Here is an 18,988-nt window from a genome sequence, read left to right as displayed (position 1 = left end):
CAAAGAACTTATAATTAAGCTCTAAGAAAAACTTTGCCTTATTTATCGAATAGTTGTGCAATAATTTTCTTTAATCGAGGTCTCGCAATCTAGTTTTTGAGCAAATGTATTTTATAGATTAAATTAGTTCAAAGTAAGCGGTTGAAATTTTAAAAAAAAAGTATTCAAAAATTTATTTGTTCAAATGCATTAAATAGAGTAAAAATTAGGATGTGAATAAACGCAGAAAGAAGAAACTACAGTGTCGCCAAAACTTCACCGACTGTATTTCAGTGCTAAAATTAAAAATATAAAGATGAATAATTCTATATAATCATTACTTTAAGGTTAAGTTGTGTTCTTATTCGCTTATGCTCTGTCAGATAGTTTTATAAGTGTAAATTTGGATTTTAGAATGACTGTAATAGAATAATAGTGATTCATATGATGTTTAAAGGAAAAGAGCGTGAAAAAAGTTCTTTTATGTAGTAAATGAGGCGATTGAGAAATTCCAAAAAGTGATCATTTAACTTACTATACTTAAATTTATAAGGTTCTCTTTTAACAACTGCTTTTGTACAATCGGACTCAGTACAGCAAACCACCGTGTTATAAGATTTATGACTTTCAAATTCATGCATCAATTTTCTTTTATTAAAATAAGTAGGAGAAACGGAAGGTAGAAAATTTTTCTCTTGATTTTCTCTGCAGTCACGTGGTTACATTATGAGCACAAAAATTATCTTGATGTGCGTGCTCCATTTTACATTTTATCTCTATGATATTTCTGGATATATTTTTTTAATGCTGAATTGAGTGAGACCGATCTCGAGATGATGGGGCTATTAATTTTGAAGTTATAAGGATTTTTTCTATATAAAAAACAAATAGGCTTTTTTTGCCTTTTTACTCATTTGATATTGTTACCTAAAGAAGTGGCACGTTGATTTTATGCATTTTTCACGCTGAAGCGAAGTCAATCGAACAATTAAAATTAAGTTAAAAGTTATGATTGTTTTTATATATAAAAAGTACTACTTTTGACACTTGTGTATGCACTTCACATTGCTATTCAGGAACAATCTGAACATGGTACATATTCCGTTGCAACTTATTGCATTGAATTGAATTCGACAATCAGACTATTAGTATCCAGCCACTGACAATTATATTCACAATGTGGATTCAGCAGTTTAAAATAAATAACTTCCCGTAATTACGCAAGGAAATAATATTTAGAGATACATATTAACTGATTTAATTAAGCTTACTTGCCTTATCCTTTTAAATCAAAGACAGAATTATGATTCGAATACCACGGTTTAATAACTCGAATCAGAGCTAAAATAACTATTCAAATTAACGAATCATTCAAATAATTTGATTTAGTGCTAACGATTTAATACCAAATTTTAATTATACTAAGGATTTGAATGCTTTATAGTATCTTCTGACCATTCGGAAATTAAAGTATTTCAACTTTTTATATGGCAATTTGTTTCTAGTAATGCTATGTTAAAATATTTTTCGGATTGAGATTGATTTATAAAAATTTATTAATTCAGTTTATTACTTAAAACTTTTTTGATTTTTAAGACTATTTTTTGGTGAGAAGGTGGATGGGAATTTTTTTCAAAATTTTATTTATTTTTTTGTGAAAAAATTAGCCATAAACGTGAAATTTTCTGTTTATAAATAACCGAATTAATGAATTCTGTGTTTATAAATACAAATAAACTCGATAGGAAATGTTGAAATAAGCGAACGCATTACGCACAAGGAAAAATATAGTTTGTCTGTGGAAAGAACTTCCCTCGCCATTCGTCTGGAACAGTGGTGGTGACCATGGTTATGAGATCTAACTATTACAAGTGGAGGTGTTAGACCATTATTTAAGATAGCTTTTGGCTCGCTTTGGTGAGTAAAAGGGAATCAGGGAAGAAAGAAGCTCCCCTCTTTAAAATGTGCTGCTTTTTGTTTCAAAAGCAACAGACGGCATTAGATTTTGTGGCGAGGGAAGTTCTTTATATAGATCAACTATAGCTCCCCAATGTTGGCTTCTTTTCTTAGCTGCACGCTTTTACGGGTTACCCACATTTATGCAAAATTTAGCTCTCTTGAATGGTATTTTTTTCACATTTTCTAAAATTATCAACAGGTGGCAGCACAAACCGTAGGTGGGAAAATAGCTTCACGTCTACATTTAAAGAGCATAATGAATTTAGTGAGTTGTATACTTTCATCGTCCTAAAAGTGTTTAAGTAATGCAAATTATTTAAACTTTTTGATATTTTTAAACTGGATACTTACTTGAAGTAGAAAAAAATGAAAATGGTGATGGTTAGGAAGAACAAGGATATCAATGAGCAGATCAGAAGAATTAGACTGACAGTTAGTGGAGCTTTAGGTATATCCTGCAAATAAACCACAGCATTAAAAAACTAGCTGAATCACTTGCAATATTATCCAATGTAACTAATTCATAATTTTTTCTTATAAATATTTTAAAATAGGAATAATTCGAAAATTTGTGCATGTTTCGTTTGCTTGAAGCATTAAAGTATTTGTAAATCCTTCAAACAAGTAAGTTCAACAAATTTTTCAACAAAAATATAAAAAGTAATGTCTAAAAAATAAAAAATGTTTAAAAAATATTTCAATTTTAATTACCCGTTAGTGAACGAAAGACGTTTAATTTTATGTACGTTTATGTACGTTTTTCAGACGTTTTTTTTTGGTACATGTTATATTTTCTGTACACACTGTAAAAACATCAAATCAAATTACGGTATAAAGTATTGGTCCTTTGGGTGCATCATCCGTAAAATTAATTTCACCGTAAAATACATTTTTGCAGTAAAATATTATACCAAAATTTTTACAATAATATTTATTTAATTAGAGTGATTCAGTGATATTACGCAAATTATAACAGTAAAAATTACGGTTAATCAGATTTTTTTGTTATGTAACATGTTCCTGCAAAAGTGGATTTTACAGTAAAAAATAAACGGTACAATACATCAGCACTCTGAGTTCCAGTACTTTCTACCGGAATATGACCCGGAGGTATTTTCAGCACATAAAACTAATAGCGCATTATTCGTAAGTAATTTGTTAGAACTAATTAAATATAAATTTCTGATGGTGAATTTCATCTGCAAAAATTGCAGTTTTGCAAAATGTAATTTAGTAATTATTCTTAAGATTTAAGTGAAGTTCTACATCTTTAAAACTCATCAATGAAGATTAGCTTCATATTGTGTCAAATTATTTTTAATTCTCTATCCATTTTTTTTAATAATTGTGACCGAATTTGAAGTGGAATCCTTATTTCGCATAAAATAATATGCTATTGTTGAAAAGAAAATTCTAATTTAATAATAGGTTAATGAACTGCTTCATTAATAGTAATATCAGCGATAAATCGAATAGAATTTCAAACATTGAAGAAAAATAATTCTGAAATGTAATTGAGCTAAATAAATAGTAGCAGGATTAATACGAGCTAAAGTATGGATGTAAAAGAGCGTAACTTTTTCGAAAACTAAATAAATATGAAATTTTTGCAGTTTTCAATAACTAAGCTGTTCACAATTATGTTGTTTTTTTAAAAAAACGATGGTTCATTAATGATTAGAATAAAGCTATGTTTAGTGAAGAGTTACAGGAAAATATATATACGAACCATTATCAAAAATCTTCTTTTCTTTATATAAAATATTTACTAACCATTGTAGATTATGGAAAAAACAATTTCAAACCTTTAAGAAATAGATTCCTGCGCAGTTATATGTGAGTTTATTTTTTTGTCTCTTTAAATTTTTTTCTTCAAATATAGATTAACAGAAGGAACAAGAATTTTTTTTTAAGACGCATTATTAAATCTGCCTCAAGAAAATTGTATTAAACATTAAATAAATTACTGTGCGATGTTTTTTTTTTTATAAAATATTTACTTTTCTTTAAACGTTTTCCGATAAATATCATTTGCTTTTAAATTTTACGTCCAAGCACAGTAGTAAACTTTTTTTATATAGTTTCAGTGATGAAAGAACTAGTCCAAAACTCGATGAATGGAATATTTCCTGAATAAGTAGTTTTGTAGTCTTATAGATATCAATATCAAAAAAAAAAAAAAAAAAAAAATGAAAAGAAAAAAACCCGAAAGAGATGCATTTGATTGTTAAATTGTTTCCGAATAAAACATTTTGATAAAACCAATTCTCGTACAAAAGATAAAATTCTGGAAATACATTGAATTCTGTCTTCCAAACGATTCAATCTATTTCAGGTAAGTGTATTTTCTCAGCTACTCGTGGGAACCGAAGTGAAATGATGCGAACAAAACGATTTTGTGAACGGTAAATTGGATATGCTATCCGAAGGAATCGTAGGATTATATGCCGTGGCACGCATATTTCTATCAGAAACACCTATAAAGCTTATTCACGCAAATTATATTTGTTGTTTCGAATTCTAGATAATGGCAAGTCGTTGAGTTACTTCTTTTTTCAAAAGAAAAGATGAATATTGAGGATTTGTTCTATCTATATATATAAAGTTACGTTATTTTTATTAAGCTTCTTTTAAATGTAACTGATTACAATTTTATTTAAAACATTTTGGGTAGATATGGAAATGAATCCAATTAAAAGAAGACAAATTCTTTTAAGCAAAAGATTAATTTCACCTTTTGGAACTATGATAAAACGATATACATATATTTTTTTTATTATAATGCCAAAAAAAATAAAAATAAAAAAAACTTTTTATTCTGAGAAATTTAATAAATTAAATTTTTTATTTTGTGTAAAAGTTTTGCTGATGATTCAATAGTATTTATCAGCTTTAAGTTCTTATAAATAGTTATTCTTTATACATATTCTTATGTCTCTTATAATCATATTTTTGTATTTCTTATTATTCTTTTATAGTACTTTCTTACTTCTCTTATAATTCTTATTATATATCACAATTATTGTATATTTTTTTGTCTCTTAATATTCTTATTATATTTCACAATTATTATATATTCTGATATTTCTTATTATAATGTATCAGTTTTTATAAATTTTATAAGTAGGTTATATTTAAAATATAAATTACTATTCAGAATATAAGTACCAATGTTTTTTTCTTTTACCCAGAACCCAAAGTTGAGAAAAATAATTTTTGACATGCATGTCGAATAATATAAAGATTACGATTAATGAATCTTAGAGTACTATAATTAATAGAGCGTAAAATGAAAACAAATATAAATTTAATTGTTAATTGCAATCTAGCAAAAACAAATTAAAAACTTAACGAGGAAATCCTTGAAAGGGTCAGCACATGAAACCTATTTGATTACAAGCATTAATTTAAACAAATCAGTTATTCGAAATAAATAAAAAAAACTCCATTTTCTTTGCTTAAGTTTCTTAAAAATTTTTTAAAAGTATATTTTTTTATATTGTTGAGCAGTATATTTTAATATTAAAGATAGATTCTACTTAACACGCGTAAAAAAAATGTTCATCTAGAGTTGGGAAAGCTGTGGATTCAATTTCGCCTAAAATACCTGGCTGCGCAAAACTTGGATTGAAATTGAACATCGGTTCAATTTTGTGAGATTATTTAATGCATGTGAGATTATCCAATGCAGAAATGCACGTCTAGCGTATATAGATACCTGTATATAAGTCGACCTCGTGTATAAGTTTATTTACTATTTTTGATCATGAATCTTTTAGTATTTCTGATTAATAATTCTTAGAGTACCTTAATTAATAAAGTGTAAAATAAAAACTAATGTAAATTTAATTGTTAATTACTATCTAATAAAAACAAAAAAAAACTGCTTCTTTAGGGGGATATCCGTGAAAGGATAAGCACACGAAACATAACTGATTACAAGCATTGATTTAAAGAAAACAGTTATTCGAAATAAAAAACTAAATTTTCTTTGCTTAAGATTCTTAAAATTTTTATTAACTATTTCTTGATATGGTCAAGCAGTATATTTTAATATGAAAAATGGATTCTATTCAACGAGCTTAAAAAAAAATGTTCGTCAAGAGTTGGGAAAGCTGTGAATTCAATTTCACTAGACAGTCTGGCTGTGCAAAACTTGGTTTGAGGTTGAACATCGATTAAGTCTTATGAGATTATCCAATGCAGTCATATAGATGGTGTTTTCAATATAAATGTAAACAGCAACATTCTCGAGCCACTGACCTACTCCTCTTCCGGTAAGAAAAAATACGCAGATGCTTACTACTGCTTATTCTGTGAGGCAATATCTTCAAACAGACCGGCAAAGTATGAAATGATTTATATTTCACACATTGCCTAGGCATTCTATAGAATGCCAAGTGAGAAACCGGCAAAGTATAAAATACAGCTCCGATTCGTCAAAATGTCATTCAAAAATGACAAATTCAAAACGTTATTCGATTTGATATTAATTTATTCGTGGATATAATTACATTTATTCGATATATATCTTACTGACGATAGATCAGAAGAAACATCAGTGTTTGGAGTATCGGGCAAATGTATACCGGGCAATGGCACTTGACCTTAAAAAAACATCAGTGTAAGATATACCGGGCAAATGTATACCGCGCAGTTGCACTAGACCTAGTATATATTTCGGACATTTACCAAAGGTCTAGTCATACTAGGTCTAGTTAAGTGCCACTGTTCGGTATACATTTGCCCGGTATACCCTACACTGATGTTTTTTTTATAGTCAAGTGCCACTGCCCGGTTTATATTTGCCCGGTATACCCTACACTCATGTTTTTTTAAGATCAAGTGCATTTGCCCGGTATTTGCCCGCTATACCCTACACTGATGTTTTTTTAAGGTCGAATGCCATTGCCCGGTATACATTTGCCCGATACTCCAAACTGATGTTTCTTCTAATATATCGTCAGTAAGTATTGAAATATCGAATAAATGTAATTATATCCACGAATAAATTAATATAAAATCGGATTTGATAAATATTTCGGACATTCATCAAAGCGACTGTGTGATTTTCAACATTCACCGGTGAAAGTCAGCAACCACCGATTTCGGTCATTCACAGTAACATGCACATCATTTACATAATAACCTCATCAGGACGTTTATTTCATACTTTGCCTAAATAGCATTTGGCATTCTATAGAATGCCTAGGCATTTTATACAATGCCTAGGGAAAGTATGTAATACTTCTCACATTTCATACTGTGCCTAAGGCCATCAGGCATTCTATACAACGCTTAGGCATTCTAAGCAATGCCGGCGTTTCTTACTTTGCCGGTAACATATATATGATATTAAGTAATTCTGACGAGTTTGAAATGAAATTTTATTTTAGTTATTTACAGATGTATTGTTAAAAAAGGTGACATGGTTACTAGATTTAGAAGGAACTCACTTTTTTGACAGTCCCCATTTGGCCTCTTTTTACTTGTTTACATTTTTTTAAAAAAATTATTCTTGTAGCAGGCCGTGCACCAACGTACGCTTGTGTTGCCATATTGTTAAAGCCGCGACATAAAGTTCATTTAGGTTTAAATTTCGAAGTTGGTATACTGTTGACAAGATAAGAAGTGCTTTACAGCGATTCTTTCTTTTCTCGTGACGATTCTTACGCCTTGAAGTGACAGAATAACTCGGAAGTACACGCAGTAAAAAGCTTGCAGTATATCCTAGAGTAGAAAACACTTTTCATAGAAGTGCAAATCTATCGTGTATACCGGTATATAAGTTGACCTCTTATATAAGTTTATCAACTATTTTTGATTATGAAATTGCAAATTTCTGGTGTGACGGGTGTATTCTAATAGGCGTCATGAATCAAATGGTATTAGACGCTTGTCAAATTATGGATTCAAATGTTATTATAAAATCTTTTAAAAAGTGTGGAATTTCTTATTCCTTAAGTGGGGGGTGAAGATGGTTTTTTGTGGAACTCAGCATATGAGATGACGAAGAATCCATTGCTGAGAAGGATACGTATGACCTCACTGCTTACGTTATTGAATCCGACGCAGATGACTATCTGAAATTGTTTTAATTTGTAGCTTTATAGTATTTAATAAAAGTTGTCATTGTGTTATATTTTTGAAATACTCTTGGTTAAATTAACCTTTATTATTCTTGATTTTTTTATTGATCGATCTGAAAAGCATTGTTACTGAAAAAAAATCTTTATACGCAAAGAAAAGGTGATTTGAAAAAAAAAAATGCAAAATCAATTGTATGTAACATATTAAAAAAGTTTTTGAAATGGTTAAATTGATACAAAGTTGTCATTTTTATCTCATTGTTTATAACGCATTGATATTTCATGATCATTGAATGTCCGACTTTATTACCGGAGTATAAGTCGATTTCTTAAAAATTTTGGGAATTAGAAAAGTTGACTCGTACATTGAGATATACGGTAACTATACTTAAAAATCTTTTAATGATGATAACCGTTTTCTGGATTCTCATTGGACAGAGAAATCACATATCATTTTTAACGTATAAAGAAGATCCAGATACTATTGGGTGAAAAGAGCTTAGAATTAGTAAAAGTTAAAGCTGTATTTATCTGTAAATTTTTATTATCTCTTAATTAAAAGCATTTACCAGAAGTATTTTAATATTATCCCTTCTTAATGTTATTATCTGCTATTTTCGATTTTGATTAGAATTCGAAATTAAAGGCTTAAGAGTAAAAATGCTGTTGATTTATTACATTATAAGCCAATCACTCACGCAATTTAAGATAAAGATATTTAGTTACAGTTTAACAATTACTAAACCGTAAATAAGTTATATTAACTTTAATTTTCTTTTCATTTAAAGATCTTTTTAGTAAGCGTATGAATTAAAAAGATGAATACGAAATAGCCATTTGAAAATTTTGAATTCTAAAAATAGCATTAAGAAGTAATTTTTTAAACTATTTGTGATGCAAAAAATCTCAAATAATCTAGGATCAATAAATTTTTTAACAATTAACGTTTTTAATCAAAGATGTTTCAACCAATTACAATTTCTGATTTTGCAAGAATGGGTTGCTCTTTAATTCATGAATTGTATGTTCATAAATTAAAGTTTTTATCGTATATTCTCATAATTTTAAATTCAGAATGGAAAAAAGGAGACTCTGAAATAAATTAATGCAGAAAATAGTCGTGCTTCCCCCCTCTCCCTTATAAAAATTGGACTCACGTATCTCTACCTCAGCGATAAAATTCTAGGGGAGGGTAGAGCACACCACAAGAATTAAGAATTGTACAGGAATCCATGACTGGAAATGTCTTCGATCATCGCAAGGGGCGCTACCCTATTATGAACTGTTTCTCCATGTATCTTTGAACAGGTACTTTTAATTTATCTAAATTATTTTAATTTTGTGTCTTCTAATAATAATTCACGAAATATGTACATAAATCTGCTCAGTATTAGAATTTTAAAGCCAATTTAAAGATTTGGCGAGCATGTCAAACTAGCCCCCAAATGTTTAAAATAAGACTGAAAATCTAATACTGCTCGAATTTAAATGCCATTTTGGTTATTCTGAAAAATAATTATGAAAAAAATAATAAAAAATAATTTCAAATTATAACAATTTAGATAAATAAAAGTACCTGCTTAAAGACGTACGTAGAAACAGTTCATAATAGGGTAGCACCCCTAGCGGAGTACGTGGACAGTACGTGCGATTTTAAATCCTTGTTATGTGCTCTACCACCCCTAGAAGTTTGTCAGTGTGGTAGTGTTAAGCTTTATATAACATTTTAAAGAGAAGTTTTAAATTACTGTTTTATAAATCAAATTTACAACTTAATGATCTGTTTTGAAATTAAAATTATTAAACTCATTATTAAGCATATTGCTATACATATATAAAATAAAAAACCCATAATAATAATAATAATAATAATAATAGCTATTTAGTGTAACAAGACTTGTATACTAAATTCTTTTAAGATAAAAAAAAAACTAATAATAGTAAGAATGATAAATTAAAATACAATAGAAGTTCTAAACTAAATTATAATAAGATTGGTTGACTATTTAATATAGTGAGATGGGTTAACAATTTAATGTAGTAAATTTAGCAAATTATATAATATTGTAAGATTGGAAAATTATTTAATATATTTAAAATTGGTAAACTATTTATTATAGTAAGACTAGTAAATAATTTCAAATAATAAGATTGACAAACTACTTAATGTAGAAAAATTGGTAAACTATTTAACATAGTAATAATCATAAACAATACAATAGTAAGATTGATAAATTAATTGTAATTTGTTGCTAAAAACAAATAGTTTGCATTTAATTTATTTAACTGAACTAAAAGATCTAGTTTTAGCAGGTTTTTAACGGGATAATTATTTTTAGTATGTTTCCTAATAATATTTAAAAAAAAGTAAAGTTAGTTAATCAAATTTTTGTTCATAAACTTAATCTAATTTTTCAATTTTTACTAGGCATTTTAAAAGAAAATTTTCAGAGTTTTTTCATTTTAAATAATTGATTTTTTAGTGTATGTTCCCCTAAAAGCTTTTGTGACCCACTCTAGAAACAGAAGAATTGGATTTGTACAAAAAAAGTTAATGTGTATTCTATTTAAAACTGGTATCCCGACTTCAACTAATTCATCATCTGTAAAACATATTCATTAAATTTAAGTAAATTGAACAATAACAAAGATTAACAAGTAATAGTTTTTTCTTAAAACTGTTTAGCAGAATACATTATAAATGCGAAAGAAATATCAATCTTATTCCAAATCCTCCAATATTTCGAAAGGAATGAAATTCTTATCTTCTGAACTTTCTGATATATTTTTAGAACTTTCCAAAAAACATCCATCTTATGATCGAATGAAATTTACATAGGCTGAAATGTGGTAAAGAGACTTTTCTTTTTGATCTTTACCGTTTTTTAAGAAATATTTATCCTGCGCAAACTTAAATAACTAGTTTTTAAATTTCTTCTTCTAATAGATCAAATTAAAACGTACAACTCAGGTATGGAATTTGTTATTAAATAATTTAATTCAGAAGTATTTTGCTTTATAACAATGAAATTAAAAACTAAGCATTTTAAAAATAAAGATTTCCATTCTCAAGGGGATTAAAAAGAAGAAAAGCGTAAAATCTCATTAACATTTTTAGAACTACGTTTTTCATGTGGACTAAAAAGGAGAAAACTCCATTTTTTTCGGACTACAGAATGAGAATTTGTTGAGAATTTGAAGAGGTATGGAATTTGTTATTAAATAATTTAATTCGGAAGTATTTTTCTATATAACAATGGAATTAAAAACTAAGCATTTCAAGAATAAAGATTTCCGTTCTCAAGGGGATTGAAAAGAAGAAAAGCGGGAAATCTCATAAACATTTTTAAAACTACGTTTTTCAAGTAGACTAAAAAGGAGAAAACTCCATTTTTTTCGGACTACAGAATGAGAATTTGAAGAGGTATGGAAATTGTTATTAAATAATTTAATTCGGACGTATTTTTCTGTATAAGAATGGAATAAAAAACTAAGCAATTCAGAAATAAATATTTCCATTCTCAAGGGGATTAAAAAGAAGAAAAGCGGGAAATCTCATAAACATTTTTAGAACTACGTTTTTCAAGTTGACTAAAAAGGAGAAAACTCCATTTTTTTCGGACTACAGAATGATTGTTATTGTTGTTGTTAATTTACGTTGCACTAGAGCTGCACAATGGGCTATTGACGACGGTCTGGGAAACATCCCGGAGGATGATCCGAAGACAAGCCATCACAATTTTGATCCTCTGCAGTGGGGACGGCACCCCCGCTTCGGTAGCCCGACGACGTGCTCGCGAAGTCGTGCACTTTACGGTAGAACAGTTTAACGATGACCAATACCGCACACCCTCGGTCCCTACGCAGGCTGATCCAAGTGGTCACCCACCCGCACACTGACCGTAGCCAGTGATGCTTGACTTCGGTGATCCGCTGGGAACCGTGTCTTAACGATCAGTCCACTGTGGGACGACTACAGAATGAGAATTTGAAGAGGTATGGAATTTGTTATTAAATAATTTAATTCGGAAGTATTTCTCTGTATAACAATGGAATAAAAAACTAAGCAATTCAAAAATAAAGATTTCCATTCTCAAGGGGATTAAAAAGAAGAAAAGCGGGAAATCTCATAAACATTTTTGGAACTACGTTTTTCAAGTTGACTAAAAAGGAGAAAACTCCATTTTTTTCGGACTACAGAATGAGAATTTGAAGAGGTATGGAATTTGTTATTAAAAAATTTTCTACTTACAACTGTAAGCCTCATGCTATACTTTGTGGTGCATGAGGAGTTTTAAGTCGTTTAAATAAATAAAATAAAAAATAAAAATTTAATTCGGAAGTATTTTTCTGTATAACAATGGAATAAAAAACTAAGCATTTCAAGAATAAAGATGTCCATTTGTAAGGGGATTAAAAAGAAGAAAAGCGGAAAATCTCATAAACATTTTTAGAACTATGTTCTTCAAGTAGACTAAAAAGGAGAAAACTCATTTTTTCCGGACTAGAGAAGAAGAACACAGACTAAATCTAAGGCGTACCAAAAATGCCTTCCACGTCTTTCGATTGTGATGCGCTACACGTTTGTTGTTGTGTTTGGTCTGATAAAAATATAATTACTTTCTTCTTTTTAGTCCACCTGAAAAAAATAGATCTAAACATTTTCATTTTATTGTTTTTCAATCGTAATTTTATGTCACAGTCAAACTTTTTTTTAAAATGTATTTTTAGCAGTGTTTTTAGAATTTTCTTTTTAGTTTGCCTTTATCTCGCTATTTAAAATTTTTCTTTGAAAATTTTAAATTTCTTTAAATCAATGCTATTATTTTTTCGAGCATTCACAATATGCCAAATCTTATTTTGTTAACCTTTTAATAATCTTGTTTTTTTAATACAAATGAAAGTATATACAAGAAGGTAAAACGATTCAATTGAAGTGAAGATAACTATTCAAACATTGTAAATAAAATTTAATTCAAGCAGAAGATTCAACCATTTCCCGTTTTTGTCTGCTATATTTGATAACGAGATTGAAACAATGTGAGACAAAGCAATTTAGAAGCAATAAAATGGAAATTTTGCTCGGGTAAATATTGTAGTTTGGAGCATTTTCTGCATGGGTTCATTTAGTCCTTTTGAATAAAATGCACCATTGTAAATTAACTTGAATATCGTAAAAGTATTTGAATTTAGTTTTGTAACAGTACAGAGTTTTTGAGTTTATTTACTTAAAAATTGAATGATGACATTGAATAATATGACAAAACCAATACTTCATGCAAATTTGTTCAATCGAATCAAATGTAAAATTTGAAGCTCTAGCTTTGTATTAGAAAGAATTTTTCAACTTCAATCTGAAAGGAGTGTTTAAAAGATTAGAATTTAACCATTTACCCTTGAAATTCTAAGTTTAGAATGCAAACATTCATAAGCAAGAGCTTATTATTTTTTGGGACTGAAATTAGTTTTGGAAAGTGATCTTATATTAGGAGAGAGCTGAATATTTCAGTTATTCGTGTTACGTGTTTAACACGAAGTGTTTAGCACAAGAGTACGGTCACAACTACCAGGATATTTTTTACTATAGGAACAACAAAATGCATGGTAATTTATGCAGGTAATGATTTTAATAAAATTAACAATAAAATATGGTTTTATAATATGTGATAAAATTTGGCAAATGTGGTATAATTTGGTAATTTTATCTGATATCTTAGTGCATGGCATAAAAAACTATTTATTTTGGTTAAATTTATTTTTTAGTTTTGTATTTTTTGTTAGATGTGTGGTCATAAGAACTATAATTTTGAAAATCGGAATTTCCGAAATCCATTACTATATGAACGGGAAAATTACAAAATGAATGGTTTAAATACTGTATATTTCTGTGTTTTCAACCTGAATTTCGTTTTTTTTGTAGTTGCCAGAAATGTTATTGAAATGTACGGTTATTTCGCAGCTACGGAATGGATGGCCATTACGGTGCCAACGTGACTGATCACCACACAGGCCCTACTACAGATTTTTCTCACTAGTCACTAGGAGATGGACGGTGAGCCCGCCAACCTGAGCAGTTTGGTCCGGGGGTCATCTGTGCTAAATGTACAAAAAAATTTTGTGATGTGGCAAACTATTATTTATTGTGATGTCTTAGTCCTGTGATGTGATTGTCATTGCTGATGTTAGCCTTCTTTTAACCTGACTGATGCTGCTGCTATAATAGTCCATAGACCAGTCACTAATCAGTATCTTTACCCTCTTTTACAGATTCAAAACAGAAGACCCGCAGTCAATCAATGTAAAACAGATAAGATGAAACTCAGCAACGTAAATCAGAAACACTAACAAATTCATTCTTAAATCTAAGACCGTGGTCTCTGGAGTCAGCAATCATTGGAAAAATAGGGACTTAACAGACAATTTTTATTGAGTGAACACCTTTAAATTAAGTATGAGTTGGAAGGGCAAACCAACAAAAGTGTGGCCTTCCTGAAGAAGTTGGGCAAGTTTTCTAATAAGAACGGAGGGGATGTGTTGGATAACTGGCAGCTAGCACAATGGAGAAAGTCTTGTGCCATTATGTGCACAATTGGCTAACGTTCCCAAGCGCTGTCGACGCATCAACTCATCTCAAAGAACCTCTTAGTTCTTCTAATATTTTATAATTTTAATGCCAGCTAATCTAATGTTGGCGATCCCCTTTTCTTGTGTTGGAGTCACCAAATCTCCAAGAATAAGTTGGGTTAAATATTGCACAAAGTGCAATGCCACTCTGGAGGCGTCATGACCATTTCTAAGGAACTGGTCGCAAGTGCTGCGAGAAAGAGAAAAACAATACTAGGTTTCGTTTTTTTCGGTTTCTATGTTTCTTTCATAAGTTTGTTTCCTTCTTTTCTCCCAGTGATTTAAGGATCGAGAAGACACCGTTCTAGTCTCTATAATTCCTTTTAATTTAATTTCAGCTTCTTCTACCTCCAACATAGCTAATTTATATAATATAGAATATCATGTATCAAATATCATAAATCATATTTAGTTGTTATATAATATCAAAAACAGCAAAGCAATCGGGTGTCGCAAAGTGATATGAAAATTATAAGGGTTTGACCATATTGGAGGTTTGACCAACGTATACAGTTTTTAAAAATTTCTTTTTAAAATTTAAATATTTATTTAGCTGCTAAGCGCCATGTTGCCACATGGTTTTAAGTCTCTGCTGTCTCTGTTAATTAGTCATTTGAAGGAGAGAAAAAAGATGAATCATGTATGATATTCTTTTTTTTTTATTTTTAATTTTTTAAAAAAGTACCTTTTTGGTTGCTACTTCTTTTCTCGTGCGACCTTTGTAATTAACACATATAGAAAAATATTGATTTTCTTATGCATGTACCAAATTATTAATGTACCGAAACCTTTCAGCCTATTGTTTAGGAGGTTTATATATATACTAGGAGGCATCGCCCCCTGCTGGCTGGCGCTCACCAACCCCCGGAACTGCTTTCACAGTTCATTTCGGATTGCTTCGCAATCCAATGCTCGCTTTGCTCGCTCATTGGATACGTTCTTAACGTCTAGTTTTTGTATACTTTTTTGAATACTGAAGTTCCGAAAACTTTTCACTGTAGAAAATTCTAAACCTGTACATTTCAATATTAATTTGAAATTGCAAACAGTTTACATATTTTTCTTGATCACAGTATTCTTAATTTCAGTTGTTGAGAAAAGTAACTGTTGTAAGTTTTGTTTTAAAGTCTTTCCCACCAGAGGGCTAAAGCCATGTGTTATAAAACAATATGAAATAGTAGTCTGCCACTGAACGCCGGATGTAAAGCATTGGTTTTGATGAAGATAATTTTGTATTTTTAATTCTCTGAAGGGCACCACCTTAATAATATGGAATTTGTAAAATAAATGTATATATTTTTGATTGTTGATGAAGCCCATCATTTTGTGTTTTCATCAGTGTTCAGAAGCAGAACAACTATAAGTTTTTTATTTTATCGCAAAAAAATAAACTGTATAAAAAACAAAGAAAAGAGTAAGAAAATGAGTATAGTCATAGAAAAAGTTAAAATTATAATATAGTATTTGTCAATTAAAGTAAAACTTTTTGTTTAAGTCATTGCTAATAATTCAAATTTCTCCGAGGCAATTCTAAAGTATAAATTATGGTAGTATTGTCAAGTTGAAACACAATATTTTTAGTTTCGATGTCAACAATACAATTCAATTTTTCACAAAAACGATTGTTTCCATTGTTAAGTTCAATGTCAACAATTCAAATTTTTCTGAGGCAACTCTTAACCTCTAAATATTAATTTTTTTATGTACACATTTCTAAATGTATTCAACCACAAAACAACTTTAAAGTCCTCAAATTTAGCATGAAGTTGTAAAATGTAATGAAAGAGGGTCATAGCAATAATGAAAGTAGAAGTAAAGTTAGTACTGTAAAATTAAAACAATATTTTTAATCAATGAGCCAAGTTCTTCAGGAAGCAGTTGTAGAAGTAGGTTGTTTATTTAAAACTTTTTTCTTTAAGAACACAATTGGGTATAATATAGCCTACGTCACAGGTTGTGTTGTTCCTACTAAATTTAACCCATGAACGGCATTTTCTGCGAGCCTAACTTCAAGCCACAAATAATCAAACGAAGTGTTCGATCGTTTAAATAGCTGCTCGACAGATTTTACTGCATTATAAAGAAAAGTTATTGAAACTAAATACAACTAAATAAACAACAACAACTAAAACAAATAACAACAACTACTAATAACAATAACTAAATAAACAACAACTAAATTCCATTCGTTTAGCATTGCGTCATATGTTGTTCCTACTAAATCGAAGTAGTTGTGTTTTTTTCATATTATACCCAATTGTTAATTTGGGCATTTGGCGATACAACACTTTTAGAATTGAAGGATTTGTTACGTCAAGCGCTCAGGTATCATAATTTTGATCTAGTTGCGCTTCTATGTCATTTTGATTTATGTTACTAAGTTAACTTTCAAAAAATTCTATGGCTGGCAACAGCATTTTTATTTTTTAAGTTGTTTATTTTTATTTCTTTTAGAATTCGTTATTTTTTTAGCGAAATGTTTTTTAACCTAACAGAATTCTTTGCCAACTGTTTTCTCTATGAATGAAGAAAATAAAGTAAATATTTAACTGTTGTGAAAAGAATCTTATTTAGTTGTACAAAGTACTTCAGCCAAAATTTGGGAGCCACGTAAGAGAATTATATATATTAAATCAGAAACACATCATTAAAAGGCAGAATGCTTTGATGTTTTCAAAACAAAGTAAACGTTGCCACCGGCGGAAAAGAAATACAGCCAAAATTTGGGAGCCACGTAAGAGAATTATATATAATAGATGTGTATATATATATATATATATATATATATATATATATATATATATATATATATATATATATATATATATATATATATATATATATATATATATATATATATACACAGTAGGACTTATATTTAACGAACTTACATTTTGCGAATTTATTTTGAGATTTCTTTCGAGGAACCAGGAACATTTGGGAAATGTTTCCGTAAAGTAACTTCCAAATAGCGAAGTAAATTTTGTATTTAACTTTTCTTTGAGATCCACTCTCCCTATTTCCAAAATTCTCAGAATATTTCAAACTTGTTAAGGCATTTTATGGGGGAAACGACTTGGAATTGATTTTCGCAGCCACTTAACTTTTAGAGAAAGCAGTAAAATCCCTTTCCCTTTTTGTTTGCATTTCATACAGGAATCCATGCCAAAAATCAATTGACTGGAAAGCATAACCGAAATTTCTAAAGCATGGAACTATGATGTTGCAGATTGTACTATTCGTAACAATTTTGCTAAGGCTGGATTCTTAATCCTAAATCAATAGGGGGTTTAGACAGTATCGCAGCCGATTAGGAAGTCAAGAAGATGCACAATTTGAAAAATGAAGAAAAAAAAAGCATAAAACACTAAAAAGATTATGAAATACACAAAAAAGTGGATGATAGAATTTATTTCAGAAGACTCAGTTTATGCATCAAAACTAAGAACTTCGGTTCAGATTTTTTATTTTGTATAAGTGAAGAAAAATTCGATATTTCTCTCAAAACAATTATTGTCCGTAAAAGTTTTTTGAACGTTTAATAGTTGCTCAGTAGGTTTTAGAATCTAATTTAATTTTCGTTAATTAAACCTTCTTCATTGTAGGTCGATCAACTTTCAAGTACACTGCAAAAATTGTATCATCCGTAAAAATTCAATCCGGTGCATCATCCGTAAAATCCATTTTCATCGTAAAATATGATACCGTACAGTGCAAGCGCTAAGAATTTCAAATTATTAGCCAGTGAATTTGCGAATATCAAAAGCATCGCTAATTTTTAAAAGTCTAAGCCAAATGGCAATTTTTAGGTGCATACTATGATGACGCATGGAAAAAAAATTGAGGCAAAATAACCATACTGTATGGTAATGACATTTTTTAAAAAAAAGCGATCATAATTCTAGTTAATAAATCCAAAATAAACGGTATTTAAGGTATTAATTAGTAATTTATCCGTTCATATGGTAACGGTTTACCAAAAATTCTATTTTTCAAAATTATACTTTCTATTTGAACACCTTTAGTAAAAAGTACAAAACTGAAAATTAAGTATAACCAAAAAAAAAGTGCTTTTTATGCCCTAATCTAAAGTATCATGTTAAAGTGATCACATTTTCCCACAAAATCACCAAACTATAACACACATTATAAAGCCACATTTTATTGTAAATTTTACCAAATTCCTTCCCAAAGCTCTTCGATAAAATTATCGAGCTTTTTGGTGCTCTCATAGAACCATAAACCATAGCCCATATTCTTCTAGTTTTGAACACGGTATTTTTTCTCAGGGTATCTACATTTAATAATATTCTAAATTTTATCTATTGAAAAAAATT

At 29.3% G+C, this 18,988-nt stretch overlaps 1 protein-coding gene across 2 annotated transcripts in view; it reads right to left on the bottom strand.

Annotated features, from left to right (window-relative positions):
- The window catches only part of LOC107450706 (corticotropin-releasing hormone receptor 1), a 238,318-nt gene that overhangs the window by 25,503 nt on the left and 193,827 nt on the right, over positions 1-18,988 (bottom strand). For both annotated transcript variants that reach the window (XM_071186800.2, XM_016066559.4), the window contains exon 4: positions 2,290-2,393. In XM_071186800.2, the coding sequence (XP_071042901.1) occupies positions 2,290-2,393 (104 nt within the window). The remainder of the gene's footprint in view (positions 1-2,289; positions 2,394-18,988) is intronic.

This window comes from Parasteatoda tepidariorum, chromosome 9 (assembly GCF_982258835.1).
Source record: "Parasteatoda tepidariorum strain Cologne lab strain chromosome 9, Ptep-v5.0, whole genome shotgun sequence".
In the NCBI taxonomy this organism is placed as follows: domain Eukaryota; kingdom Metazoa; phylum Arthropoda; class Arachnida; order Araneae; family Theridiidae; genus Parasteatoda; species Parasteatoda tepidariorum.
Note: the sequence above shows the minus strand (reverse complement) of the source record. Positions and strands in the feature narration are given on the sequence as shown.